This window comes from Panicum hallii, chromosome 3, assembly GCF_002211085.1.
Source record: "Panicum hallii strain FIL2 chromosome 3, PHallii_v3.1, whole genome shotgun sequence".
Lineage (NCBI taxonomy): Eukaryota > Viridiplantae > Streptophyta > Magnoliopsida > Poales > Poaceae > Panicum > Panicum hallii.
In genome coordinates this window covers 60,051,650-60,064,756 of record NC_038044.1, presented here as the reverse complement: position 1 = coordinate 60,064,756, position 13,107 = coordinate 60,051,650, and the positions used below count along the sequence as shown (strand labels likewise).

The window sequence follows — 13,107 nt, the reverse complement described above, 5'->3', positions numbered from 1 at the left end:
AAAGAGGCGGGGAGGAGGGACGCGTGGCGGTGCGGGACTGGACGCGGGAACCGGAGCCCGTGCGCGCCCCGGGCCCAGATGTCAGGACGGAGACAACCACGTGGAGGCGTGGGAGCGGCGGGGATCGGTGGGTCGGTGTGGCCGCCGGGCGCAGGGGATCCGGTGGTGGGCTTGAGGTGGTTTGGCGTAGTTGCGTTGCGTGCTTCGATTTGGCTCGCCACGTCGGAGGCCGTGACATGGACGTTTCGTGCGAGCCAAGGATGTACAAGAGCCAAGCGGCGACGATTCTCACTTCGAGCTTCCGCTAATGATGGTGCCACAGATCATCATCTTTTTTTTGTCAGACTACCATTACGGTCTCTGGCCACAACTCCAAGTCCTGCTCCCCACGATGCTTCCACAAACGACCCATCGACGTTTATCTTAATCCATCCTTCCGGCGGAGGAGACCACCAAACTTAACAGTCTGTCGCCCTCCTTCCTTGTGCTTTGACTGAACAGAAACCTGCTTCTTGCCCTTCCTATCTTTGACATCGTATTGCCGGATTTCTGTCAGACTATCATAAGACCTCCTCCAAAGGCCTTGACGATATCATCGGCCGATGTGTTTTGAAAATATTAAACAAAGTAAAAACAAGTTCGGCTTCTTCTTGATTTCTACACTGCCTCGTCCAGCACTTCGAAAAACGTATCATCAGTTAGCGACTAAACAACCGCTAGCTCAAGCTGGCGACGTCGCCGGCCATTGAACACGGCCTAAAAGCTAAGCAGAAAGTGCAGAGTCACTGACTGAGTCAGGCCCCGATTGGTGAACTGTACTGTCCATGCCCTCCAGAGTAACAACAGCGTTTGCTTCTTTTGTTCAGCAGAGCATTGACCTAGAAGCAAGAGTAGCCAATCTGTACCAGTATATAGAAAATGCTCTTCGGTTGGTAGATTCCAGTGTTCACGCATTGCCTGTCTGAGCTGTTTAGCCCCTTGACAATTTATCACGGCATGAAAACTGCATTCTCTTTCCATACCACATAAGTCACACTTATCCTCTAGTTCCAGTCTCCTTTTGAATTTATTTCGTTCTGTGGGCAGTATATCTCGGCTCAGTTTCCATGCAAAAATTCTCACCTTTGGTGGCACTTGACGATTCCATGTGTTACTCCATAAAATCATATCATCCTCCGGCCTGGAGCTAGATGCAGTAACATCTGGTTCTTGATGCATTATCATGGCCAGATTGTAGGCGCTTCTGACAGTAAATCTGCCCGATTTTTCCCGTTGCCAAGCAAGAAAATCATCAACTCTTTTGTTTGGTAATTTGATCCTGGCTATGGCCTCTGCATCAGCTGAGTTAAACATGGCAATCAATTTGTTGTAATCCCAGTCTTGTCCATAAGAGTCCAGTAGGTCAGATACCCAGTGTAATCTACTCCTTCCTCGATGAGTCGCGACTTTGTATGAACGCTCCCTGGTATCCAGGGATCCCTCCAGAAATGCACATGCCTACCGTCGCCAATTCTCCATATGATTCCTTTCTGCCACGAATCATCTTCGTATCTCCATATTCTTAGTAAGATGTATAAACAAATTTGTACCACTTCCGTTCTAAATTATAATTTATTTTAATTTTTCTAGATGCATATATTTTAAAATTTATGTATCTAAAAATTTACAACGATTGGAAAAGAGGGAATATTCAAGAACAAGTGAAGCAATCCAAATCTATAGCCAACCAAGGAAGAAAAAGTAAAACTAGTCCTAATATTCTCAGTGATAAGATGTTGTGTGGATAAAATCGATGAAAAGAGCTGCCATCCAAATGAAAACTGGACATATCTAAGAGTTGAAATGCTTCAATATCAAAATAGAGGTCGAGGGTTTGTTTCATATGCTAACATATGAAAATAACTAAATGGCACCGTGTATCGCATCGTCTTAAAAGGTACTTGTAGATGATGGGGACACTCTTTGACACAAAGGAAAAACTGAACTGTCCAATTGTTCATGTTAGTACGTTTTACCTCGTGTCACGGAAAGGTTAGGCGCCAACCCACACGGGCCACCACGGTCCACTACCGTCGCCCGCTACGGCCGTGCCCGTGTTGGTGGGGGCAGCACGGTAAAAACGCACAGGGAGCACGTACGTGTCGTCTCATGTCACGCTCCCGCAGGTCGCTTCCCATTCACGTCTCCACTCACGAGGACCATCTGATTCTGATCGCCGCTGCCGGGGGGGCCCTGCTGACTTTTTCCCAGTCCATAATGATTCGTGGGCATCGGTTGGATCTTTCGACGGCGCACAAAAGGAGTCCTCTGGGCTGACAAAAGAGGCCCGACAGCCCGACCTAGCCGAGTCAATTGGGCTAACAGAGGAAGCCCAATGGCCCGTAGGCCCATCCACCTGCCCGGCCTCGTACCAGACGCTCCTCTGTTTTAAATAGCGCGCCCCCCCCAGTTCCGGGTTCTTCTCACCCGGCGAGCGAGCGAGAGCCAAGGAGAGTATGTCGCAGTCGCAGCGAGCTCCGAGCTCGCCGTGCGACGCCACGTGGCGCATCTCCGCCGGCGGCGGCTTCGTCCCCGCGCGGCATGCCCGGTCGCAGTCGCCGGTGCGCGGGCGGTCCGCCACTCCCAGCAGCTGGTCATCGTCCTCGATGACGGACGACGGCAGCGGCGCGGTGGTGGTGGGGCCGGCGAGGGGTTCCGAGACGCCGGACACGCGCGCGCGGATGCCGGGGCTGTCTCGGTGCGCGTCCCCGGAGGCGCGTGCCAGGATCGGCGCCGCGTCGCCGGGCACCGCGCGGCGCGTGGCCGTGCGGCTCTACGAGAGCCTCGGCCGGCACGGGCTCCGAAGGGAGGCCGACCGCGCGTTCCGCGACGCCGTCGCCGCCGCCGACGACGAAGATGACGCGCCGGCGGACGTCGGGGGAGGAGGAGTCGCCGGGCGGGAGCTGACGGGGATGGCGTGCCTGCTCAAGGACGGCTTCGTCGGCTACCTCAGGGAGCTCGCCAAGATCACGCCACCTGTTCCCAAGCAGGTGAGATACTGTAAATCACCATCACATTTGGGTACCCGGGGATTCAAATGCAACGGTCAAATTATTTCGTTAGCGCAGTGAAAAGATTATATTGCCAAGACGACATGCGTTATGTTCATCCTAAACTTCTCTTCGTTTAACCATTTTGTTCATGAAACATTTCTGGATTTCAGAAGTAGTGTCCTGTCACAACTCACCATTTTTCCACCAGTGTTTCGTAAAGTTGTTTGCTGGCGGGCTGGAGTAGTTTCTGCTTGTGAAAATTCTTCCACGCATTCAAATAGGACCAAGATGTTGCTTTAAAGAAATTAACAAAGCAGAATCATGCTCGAGTGGTTCTAGACGAAGATCCAAACACACCCAGAGCTAGAAGAAGTTTTGAAACGGAAACGTAGATTCATTCCTTGTAGCATCATATTTTCAACCATTATTGTTAAAAAAAATATGAATCATCGAAACTGGGAACTGCTCCAATATCGAAACGCACTTCAACTTTGTCTTTTTGTATGATACGAAGATAAATATATAATTTCTGTGCAGCCATCTATCCACATGCAATTTGTTTTGTTTATGTATGGGCTGATGATAAGGAGACTTAAATAGGCAAGCTTATACTAAGAATAGAACTAGTAGTATCACTAGATACAGTGGTTTCAAAGGTCCTTTCCTGTGTTCTTATGTATGACAGAGACCAAAAATAGAAAAGATAACATCAGTCTGCAAGTTGAGAAAATTAGCCACAAAGCCTTACTTTGACTCACCATATCTTATTACTATTAGAGCAGCATTAGGTCATTCGCTTCGAGGCCGCAGGAATTATCACCACCTGGAACTAAAGGATTCAACGACCATGTCAAATATAATTGAGCAAAACATTAATTTACGCATTAAAGCAACGAGAAATCTCCACATGACATGATCATCTGATTTGCTTAACTATGATGACACACTCTAGCTAGAAAGTGGGTTAACAAGTTGAACATAATATATATGCCTTCACGTCTGAGCCGGCTTCTCATTCACTTTGATAATAGAAACATGGGCACACACAACTACTACCTTATCAAACAAACAAATGTTTTGTAGACCGAAAGAGATCAATCACATTTATGACCTTGATTAAAGCTTGACTTAGCTTTTCTTTGACAGCATCCGGTATTCTTGACTTGCTAGCAATTAGCACTTACATCTTGATTCCAACATGTCTCACAGTAATGGAAAGGATTTACAGCCACAGACATGCACCAGTGAATACTAACATAATTTTATTTCTGCAGATCGTCAAATTCTGTGGGATAACAAGCTCGGCGAAGATTGAGACAGCTGCCTTCAGCTATGAGACCTTTGGCAACAAGCTGCTCGAATGCTTTATGCAACCAGTAAGAAGCCTGTCCCTGAGCAAACGATCAGCTGAGTTTCAAATCTTGAAAGGAATTGATGGCTACATCATGCCGGGTTCTATGACTCTAGTCCTTGGTCCACCTGGTAATCAACCTGGTTCAATTAAAGCATGTACAATATGTTTCTCTATTTAAATTTCAAATAAGTATTATTTTATTTTGCATTGATCGCTAGAATTTGAAGATAAATACAAAAATGTTCCTTATAAGAGGAGCAAAATATCCCCTAAATTTAAAAAAATTATACTCATCTCTGCCACGTGCAGGCAGTGGAAAGAGCACCTTGCTGAAGATACTTGCTGGTAGAGCCGCGCCAGGTGAAGATTCTGGATTGTCAGGCATGGTCATCTACAATGAAAAGACAGTATCTGAAGTTCAAAATAGTCGCCTGATTGCCTATGTCTGTGGTCAGCTCAACAAGTAAGTTAACTAAGATTACATAAATTTCAAGGTTATAGAAACCTAGCAAAACCAGCCTTACCTAAATGATATTAGCTCATGTTAACAGCTAGAGCAAAGAATATGATTAATTGAAATCAAGTTGTCTAGTGACAAACTGTTCCTTTCCTTTGGGAAAAATTGGAGAAGGCATGGAATACAAAAGCTTATAACAATATTTAGTGATGAATGTACACAAAAAGAACCCTCTCCATATATCATATCACAGATTTGCGGAGAGAACAAAAAGGGACAAATGTTTCAGAGGTGTACAACTACCACATATTCTTGCTTTCATTATAACTTAATTATCCTTAACTCTATGTCTATCTTTTTTTTTTGAAGAACAGCACCATTAACTCTGATTTATCCCGTAGGCACATTCCCTTCCTCTCAGTCCGAGAAACTCTTGAGTTTGCAAGGGACTGCACGCAAGGTCTCCGGCCTGAGAATTTCACACCACAAATGCGAAAGTTCTTCGCCTATGCACTCGTGGAAGGACAGGATCCTTTCCTTGAATATGTCATGCAGATCCTTGACTTGAAGAAAATAGAGAATTTCCGTGTTAGTGGCATTTCAGATACTGACAGGGATAAGCTGACGATAGCCGAGCTTGCAGTGGGGACCTACTCGGTCATGGTCTATGACCAGCCATTGACAGGCTCAGATCCAGCAATGACCTATGATTTGGTGAACACTATAAGGGCTGTCTGTAGAGTCCAACAATCATCTGCAGTCATGGCCCTCAATCGCCTCTCCAACGAAGCATTTGACCACTTTGACAGGATAATCCTTCTTGGAGAAGGGCATCTGCTGTACCAAGGCCCAAGACAGGATGCAGTCACATACTTTGCTCAACTAGGGTAAGTAACTGCATTTTTTTCCCCTTCAAATCTTCAGGTAAAACTATTGACGGTAAAAATTAGAAAATACTGCTGTTAGGTATATGAAGCCTCCACATGTGGAGTCCTGGGAGTTTCTCCAAGATATCGCTGCAGAAAATGGCATGCAGTACCTATTGCCAAGGTCAAATATACGAGGCCTGGAGGAGCTTGTGGAATGCTACTACTCATCAGATCATTACCTGGATGTCATAAGAGTCATTGGCAAGAGCAAAGAGTTCAGTACATATTGGGTTGAGAGCGAGCCAGGAATCGGCTTATCCTTGAAGAAATCAAACATATTCAACTCAAATAATGCTGAACATCAAGAAATGGGTTAGTGTTCTTTTTTTGTTTAAGTTGCCAGACAGTGAAGTAAACTGTTTGTTCATACATTTAAGGCTAACACTGTGTTACTGCTCCCTTTTTTCCATTCAGAAGTAGTTGTCACAAAACTTCTGAACAAATCAAGATATATTAGTGGGATTGAAAGTTCAGGAAACATCCAAGTTGGCGATGTGGTGACGGGAATTTCCATAAATGAAGAGCCGATGCAGTATCTGGCAATTGGGCCAATATTTGACCACAAGCAACACCTAAATAAAGTTTTCTCAGCTCTACGCCAAGCCCGAGGACATATCCGCTTTCAACTTGAACGATCTGATAATAAGGCAGGTTAATCTATTAACTGTTATTTTCAGACCTCAATTACCAGTAGTAAATCACAAGTTTTATGGGCTTGCAAATTTAACATCATAAACTTGATGATTTATCCAAACAATTCAATACTGAAAATTTTGCATTTGGTAAATAAAAATACTATAGGGCAACGAGAATGAACCACGATGGGAGCAATTTCAGAGGCCATATGTGCAACCGTGGTGGAAATCAACAAGAACCCTGATCCAGAGACAGCTTAGGATCTTGAAACAACTTCACGTGTTGAGCACACTTCGAGTCATTCAGGTTTGCCAATAGTTAAAAACATGGTAGATGCAAAAGAATCGGCTACTTCGTTTGTCATGATATGGATACTGAACTTTCTTTTTGCCAGGCATGCATTCTTGGTATATTTGCTGGGACACTGTTCTACAAGCTTGGAGGGCAGTATAATCTTCAACATATGAACTCTGTGAGAGCTCTTGGGTTTGTAACCACCATGAGCATTTTGCTCATAAACATGCCTCAGCTCCCTCTATACATGCTTCAGAGACCCACATTCTATAAACACAGGGACCAAAGATTTTTCAGGACATCCTCCTATGTTGTTGCCCATTGTGTCACAAATCTGCCACAGGCTTTTATTGAGGTAATGTCATCCTTTGATCTTTACGGTCATCAATTGTAACATATGCACATATATGCATTTCTTATGGTACTTGATCCTAAACATAAGTGCCATTGTAGTATAATGGAAACATGTCATGTGTAATGCAGGCACTCCTTTATTCAGTTTGCGTATACTTTCTAGCGGGGTTGACAATGGAAAACAATGGAGTAGTGTTCCTCGACTACTTAGTTCTGATGTTTCTTGTGGCTTACTTTGGATCATCAATCTTCTTCTTTCTGAGTGCAGTGGCATCCATTCCTGAAGTAGCAAATGCGTTGGCAGGTAACTAGTTCTTCTATCCACCATCCAAAAAAAAAAACTAGTTCTTCTATCTTTGTAACTCTAACTATGATAAGCTGGTATTACAAAATTTGGTTAGCCTGGTTTAATTCCAGTAAGTTATATCAAAATTAACACAGATAATCAATCTGACATACTGTACTGGACTGCTACCTACATGCAGGCCTCGTAGTCTCCATTTTCCTTCTATTCAGTGGGTTTGTGATTTACCCATCTAATATCCCTCAATACTGGAGGTGGCTAATGCAGATCAATCCAATTCGTTGGGCCAATATATCCTTCTGCGATCAACAGTTCTCATATGGTTACAAAGAATCCTGCATCAAATATCTGAACCAACTTACTTTCTGCAAGGGAAATCCGGAGATGGCTTCTGGCAAAGCTTACTTAATCTATGCTGAACTGGTAACAAGTGTTTCAGGAAAGCCTTATGTCCCTTATATGATTCTTATTGGTTGGACGCTACTCGCTCTGTTAATGGCATTGATGTTCCTAAATAAAATAGAGTTTTCACAAATCAGTCAATCTGTACCACAGATTAATGAAAGGAAATTTTCAAAGAACTACTTATATGATGTGGAAGTTTATTCAAGCTCACTTCATGGTTATATAGAAGATCCTATTGAGTCCGGCAGATACAAATCTCTGGAGCCACCAAAGTTAGCATCTAGTTCCAAAATAGTAATTTCTGAGGGTGAGAATGGTAGTGTTGAGAGCTGGAGGGAAGAATTCAGAGTTGAAGTCGAATCAGAGCACCTGACAATACCAGTCACACCAATCACTTTAACATTCTTGGATCTATCATTTGCTAGGTAATATTCCAATTCATTGCGCAATAGTTCTGTGCTAGCGTATTGTGTCATAGCATGTGCACTTGACGAACAAAATATCATTCAGAGTAGAACTTATTACGAAGCGACACACACAGAAACTTTATGTTATGAAATGATACTTGAATTAATGCAGCTTCATGAAGATAGATATAGGTTCAATCAAGTTTTTAAAAATAAAATATACTTCAATTCATTATCACATGAAGCATGACAGCTTTCCCGTGACAGGTGTGGAAAAGTAACAAAGGAAGAAGCTATAGATTTTGAGAATGTCAGTGGATATGTGAAACCAGGAACTATGCTAGCTCTTGTAGGGGGTGCTAATGGAAGTGCATCTACACTTCTGAAGTGCCTTTCAGGCAGGACACCTCCAGGTGGCAGTTTTACTGGAGATATCCGAGTCAATAGCACCAAACCCTCCGCTGATTTCTCTAGAAGTGTGGGCTATGCTGAGCGGCTTGATGCTCATCAACCATACCTCACCATACGTGAGTCACTTCAATTCAGTGCCAGCCTTAGACTAAAAAATGGCATTAGCAAAACAAGAAGGCACATACATGTTGAATTAGTTCTTGACCAGCTGGGCTTGCAGTACTATGCCAACCACTTGGTTGGTTCCTTGAGAGACGGCACTGGGAAAACATATGAAGTAGCAAAGAAGCTCACAATTGCGGTTGAACTTGCAGCAAACCCAAGTATTCTGTTCCTTGAGGAGCCTATTTCAGGTCTTGATTCGTCTGGAACCTCAGCAATTTTGAGCATCCTGTCACAGTTACCAGTTTATGGTCAGTCAGTCATCGCGACAGTTAGTCATCCCAATACCCGCGCACTTTCATACTTCCATCAGGTCATCATCCTAACTCATGAAGGCCGTCAAGCTTACTTCGGTCCAGTAGGACTCAATTGCCATGAAATACTCGGATACTTTACTGCGATCCCAAGGGTGCCTCCTTACATTCAGACACAAAATCCTATTAGTTTCGTTATGGGTGTAACTGGACAAGGGATCCCAGGAAGAAGACTTGCCGTGACAGATTTTGTGGAAGAGTTTCAAAATAGTCATTTGCATGAGGTGTCCATGAAGGTCATTAACAACACTACAAAGAACAAAAAATTTGCGAAAGAAAAGGACAGTAAGATATCCATTAGTCGCAACTATCCAGCATCATTTATAAGGCAAATATGGTTGGTTTTGTTGAGGACACAGAAGTTCTTATGGAGGAATGTGAACTACACTTACAGCAGGTTTACTGGTTGCGTAATGATTGGGTTACTGATGGGCTCACTCTATTTCAAGATTAAGTATGAAGACACATATGGGGTGACTTCTAGATCACTGTACATCTACATGCAAACTATACTCATCGGGGTTATATCTGCTAACAATGTGATTCCTCAAATTGGCACTGACAGGCTCGCTTACTTCCGAGAAATGAGGTCTAAGATGTACCTTCCGATATTCTACCCAGTGTCATGGGTGATCAGTGAAATCCCCTACTTCCTCATAGCAACGCTGGCATTCGTTGGCATTGGCAATGGCATGGCAGGGATAGCAACCGAGAGAGCCACTGATTTGCTGGCCTATTGGTCAGTTCTGTTCCTCTTCACTCTCTGCATGACCTACTTTGGCATGATGATCACATTCCTAGCTCCAAGCCCGATCCTCGCCGCGTTCCTTGTCTCCATAATCACGTCTCTGTGGATCTCTGCCTCTGGCGTGGTGGTCCTCTTCTCAGACATCAGGTTCTACAAGTGGATGTACTGGACAAACCCGTTTCAATACGCGATGAGCACGCTCACGACAATAAGCTTCTACTGCGACACATCCTTGTGCCAGAGACAGTGCTCATGCCCACGGCTCCCTGACGGCTCATATGCGTGGGACAGGATAGCAAGCATCAGGTCTTTGAGCCAAGAGAGGATCGACGCGGATGTGGTAACCTTAGCAGGGATGTGCACCACATTTGCGGTGCTTGCTCTCCTCTTCTTCATCATTCTGAAGCATAACTCACAGCAAGCCCATTAAAATGGTTGATCTAGACAAGTCAGCATTGTGCTTCACTATTGCAAACATGTTCTTGTTCATCACATGGAGTTGGCTTTTGTGTTTCGCTGCTGCAAACATATTACGTTTCATCACATTGTGTAACAGTGTTATCAAATTTCGAAATGTGCCAATGCATGATGAGAATGAGATGTTACCGCGTTATACAAATGATAAGAAATTACATGTAATATAAAGTCTTCCATTCTTTCCGGTGCACAATTCAGATTGCAACGCCTACGCGTTCAAGAGGCTGATACTGACACCATGTATGCAGAGCGCTACGCAAGTAACAAACCCCAGAGGATAGAGATGAACTCACAAGCTGCTCTTGCAGATTGTGGCATCCCCTGCCCTTGGTCGTCTTCCTATGAGGCATTCCGCTGAACGTGCGGCGAGCTCGCTGCGCCACCAGAAGCTTACGCTGACCGGACGCGCCACGAGCACGATGACGAACGCCGTGGCAGCGTGGCGCCGGCGCGCCATCCCGGAGTCGCCCCCGCCATTGTTGCGTGCTCTGTGACTCGCCCCCCACGGATTCGCACGCCAAAGGACGAGGGTTCCGCAAGTGACCGGTGGAGACGGGAAGTAATAGAGTACGCTAACCAGTGGGCGAAGCGGTATTTGGGCACGTTCCTTCTACTGCATACTCCACCGGCTTCTTTTTCATCAACAAAAGGCCAGAGCCACGACGCGCCGCCCGCCGCCGCCGCCGGAGATCCCCAGGTACCACCCGTGACCCGTCTCCCGAGCCCCGCATCCGCAGAACCCGCGGTTCCCCCATTGGCGCTCGATTTGCTAGGTACTCTCTCTCTCTCCCTCCCTCTCCTCGATTCCTGCTTCTGCACCGGCGATGGTCCGTGGGATGTGGCCGGCGGCGCGGAAGCAGCAGCGATTCAGAGACTTCCGGGCAATGGCACGCGTCGCGGAAGTTAGTCTCGCGGCTGGATGAGAGCTCCGATAGAAGCTCCTACATCTAGAAGCTCGGGGCTCTGGATGAGGGTGCGGATGAGAGGCGGGGCTCCGGATGAGGACGCGGTTGGAGACAGTGTTGTTGGTTTGGACCCTCAAAATAAGAGTAGGGGATCAGCTGAGGACTTGGTTGGAGATGCTCCACCCCTGCTACTGCTCCGCTGTTCTCGTTTGGTTTGCTGGCTCCAATGCTGTGGGTGGATAAAGATCGGGTCTTTCTTTCGTCGCGGTTCATGGGCGGTTTGCTGGCTCGGGTGGTCTCTGTTCTTCTCGCGGGGTGGTGTGATCCAGGGAGGAGTGTTGTCTTGCTGCAGCTGCTGTTCCTCGCCGCTTCTTGCTTGCGGAGCAGGAGGCGTGGGGAATTGGAGGGACGCGGCCATGCGCGTGCCCGCGAGGTGTTCGTGCAAATGCCGCGGTCGGCAATTCCTAACTGATCGCAGGATTATGCGCTGCATCCTGGCTCTAGGACTGTGCTCACTTTGGGACTGGGATGTGCTTCTCTTCTTCATAGCAGATTTCTCTTCAGACGAATTGCAGTAGAACAAATACAGTATTAGTTAAACCGTCTAAAAAATGGATTAAATAACCCAATGTGCCTCTGGCTAAATGTAGGTGGTGTATGCACATTGACAAGTCCTATAATAGTATGGTTACTTGTTTGCTTTAAACATTCTTGCAGATGAAAAAGAAGTCATTTACTTTTTGTAATTTTTATAGGCCACAGACACCTTTAATAACAACTAAAGATTTGATGATTTCTTCATTTCTTGGTGATAAACTGATAATACCAATTTCGTTTCCTTTTCCAGTGACTACTACAGCATAAAAGAAGATGCCTTCACTTCAAAAAGCGTTGCCTCCAGAACTTGCTGATAATGTACTCAGAGTAAGGCTCCTTTTGCACCTGTTGTTATTTTCTCCTTGGTGCTGTGGCAGCAATCAGTCCTCAAACCAACTTGTACTGTTGTAATGATAATGACTACTTGGTCGTGCGAGTTCATTCATTTGGAACAGCTAACCTAAATTCTATCTTCAGCTTTTCTGAAAACACACATGTCTCCTGCTGTGCAACCCTTTATTATTTTTATGAAAATTTGTCACAAATAAAGCAGGATCATAGCAGACACGAAAGCGACATGTCTTTTCCTGTTGATCATTATCTTTTTTTTTGTTATCTGTAGTTATATCGTGAATGCTTAAGGAGGGCAAAGTTTATTGGGCATCAGGTAGGCATATTTTATCTGAAAATTTTACACATTCTCCCATATTAAAGTATGAAAAGTCTTTTCTTTATAATACTGAATTGATGCCTTTCGCATCCTAGAAACACAACACAGAGCTTTTAGTTACCATGGTGAGGCAACAGTTCAAGAAAAACATGCATGAAACTGATCCAGAAAAGATACAGAAAATGAAGGACGAGTAAGTTCTGCTCGGTGTAAACTTTCCTTTTAAATTTCCCATGTTATCTTTCAGTACTTTATTATGATTATCTTCTGATAATATTTCTTGCTTTGCAGTGCTGCAAGGGGCCTTATCAATCATATTCTGTATGAGTCCGAGAAGATAACTGGGCGCAAATTTTCAGGATAAGAAAGAAAGTTGAGACAAGACTTACGGCATGCTCTACGGACAATAATAATAGTTGTTGTGTCTGTTGAATTATTTCACCTCTCCATTACAAGGACCTGCAAATGCTTCCCTTTAATTGTTGGGTGCATGAGTTATTCCAGCAATGAATTTTTATTAGCCATTAGTTTGACAATGTCTGTTTGATTCCTTTTGCATCATAAATGCTGTGTTCGAGTTGTTTCAGATAAATCTACTGGCCAGTTGATGAAAATATTCGGTAATTGAGAATGCTCCAATCTTTTCTAAAA

General features: G+C 44.8%; 2 protein-coding genes across 3 annotated transcripts; both read left to right on the top strand.

The window, feature by feature from the left end:
• The first annotated feature begins 2,495 nt into the window (after positions 1 to 2,495).
• LOC112885577 (ABC transporter G family member 31-like) lies at positions 2,496 to 10,237 on the top strand. Its single transcript, XM_025951164.1, has 11 exons — positions 2,496 to 3,029; positions 4,307 to 4,514; positions 4,696 to 4,849; positions 5,245 to 5,730; positions 5,810 to 6,084; positions 6,187 to 6,311; positions 6,803 to 6,894; positions 6,982 to 7,057; positions 7,186 to 7,360; positions 7,800 to 8,190; positions 8,440 to 10,237. Exons 1-11 carry the CDS (start codon positions 2,496 to 2,498, stop codon positions 10,235 to 10,237), a joined length of 4,314 nt encoding a protein of 1,437 aa, XP_025806949.1.
• A 632-nt stretch (positions 10,238 to 10,869) lies between these two features.
• LOC112885970 lies at positions 10,870 to 13,107 on the top strand. Of its 2 annotated transcripts, none has more exons than XM_025951692.1 (5): positions 10,870 to 10,981; positions 12,037 to 12,113; positions 12,409 to 12,453; positions 12,552 to 12,649; positions 12,748 to 13,107. In XM_025951692.1, exons 2-5 carry the CDS (start codon positions 12,060 to 12,062, stop codon positions 12,818 to 12,820), a joined length of 270 nt encoding a protein of 89 aa, XP_025807477.1. In that variant the 5' UTR covers positions 10,870 to 10,981; positions 12,037 to 12,059; the 3' UTR covers positions 12,821 to 13,107. The 2 variants fall into 2 exon arrangements, with proteins under 2 accessions (XP_025807477.1, XP_025807478.1); XM_025951693.1 differs by having other exon boundaries at positions 10,905 to 11,057.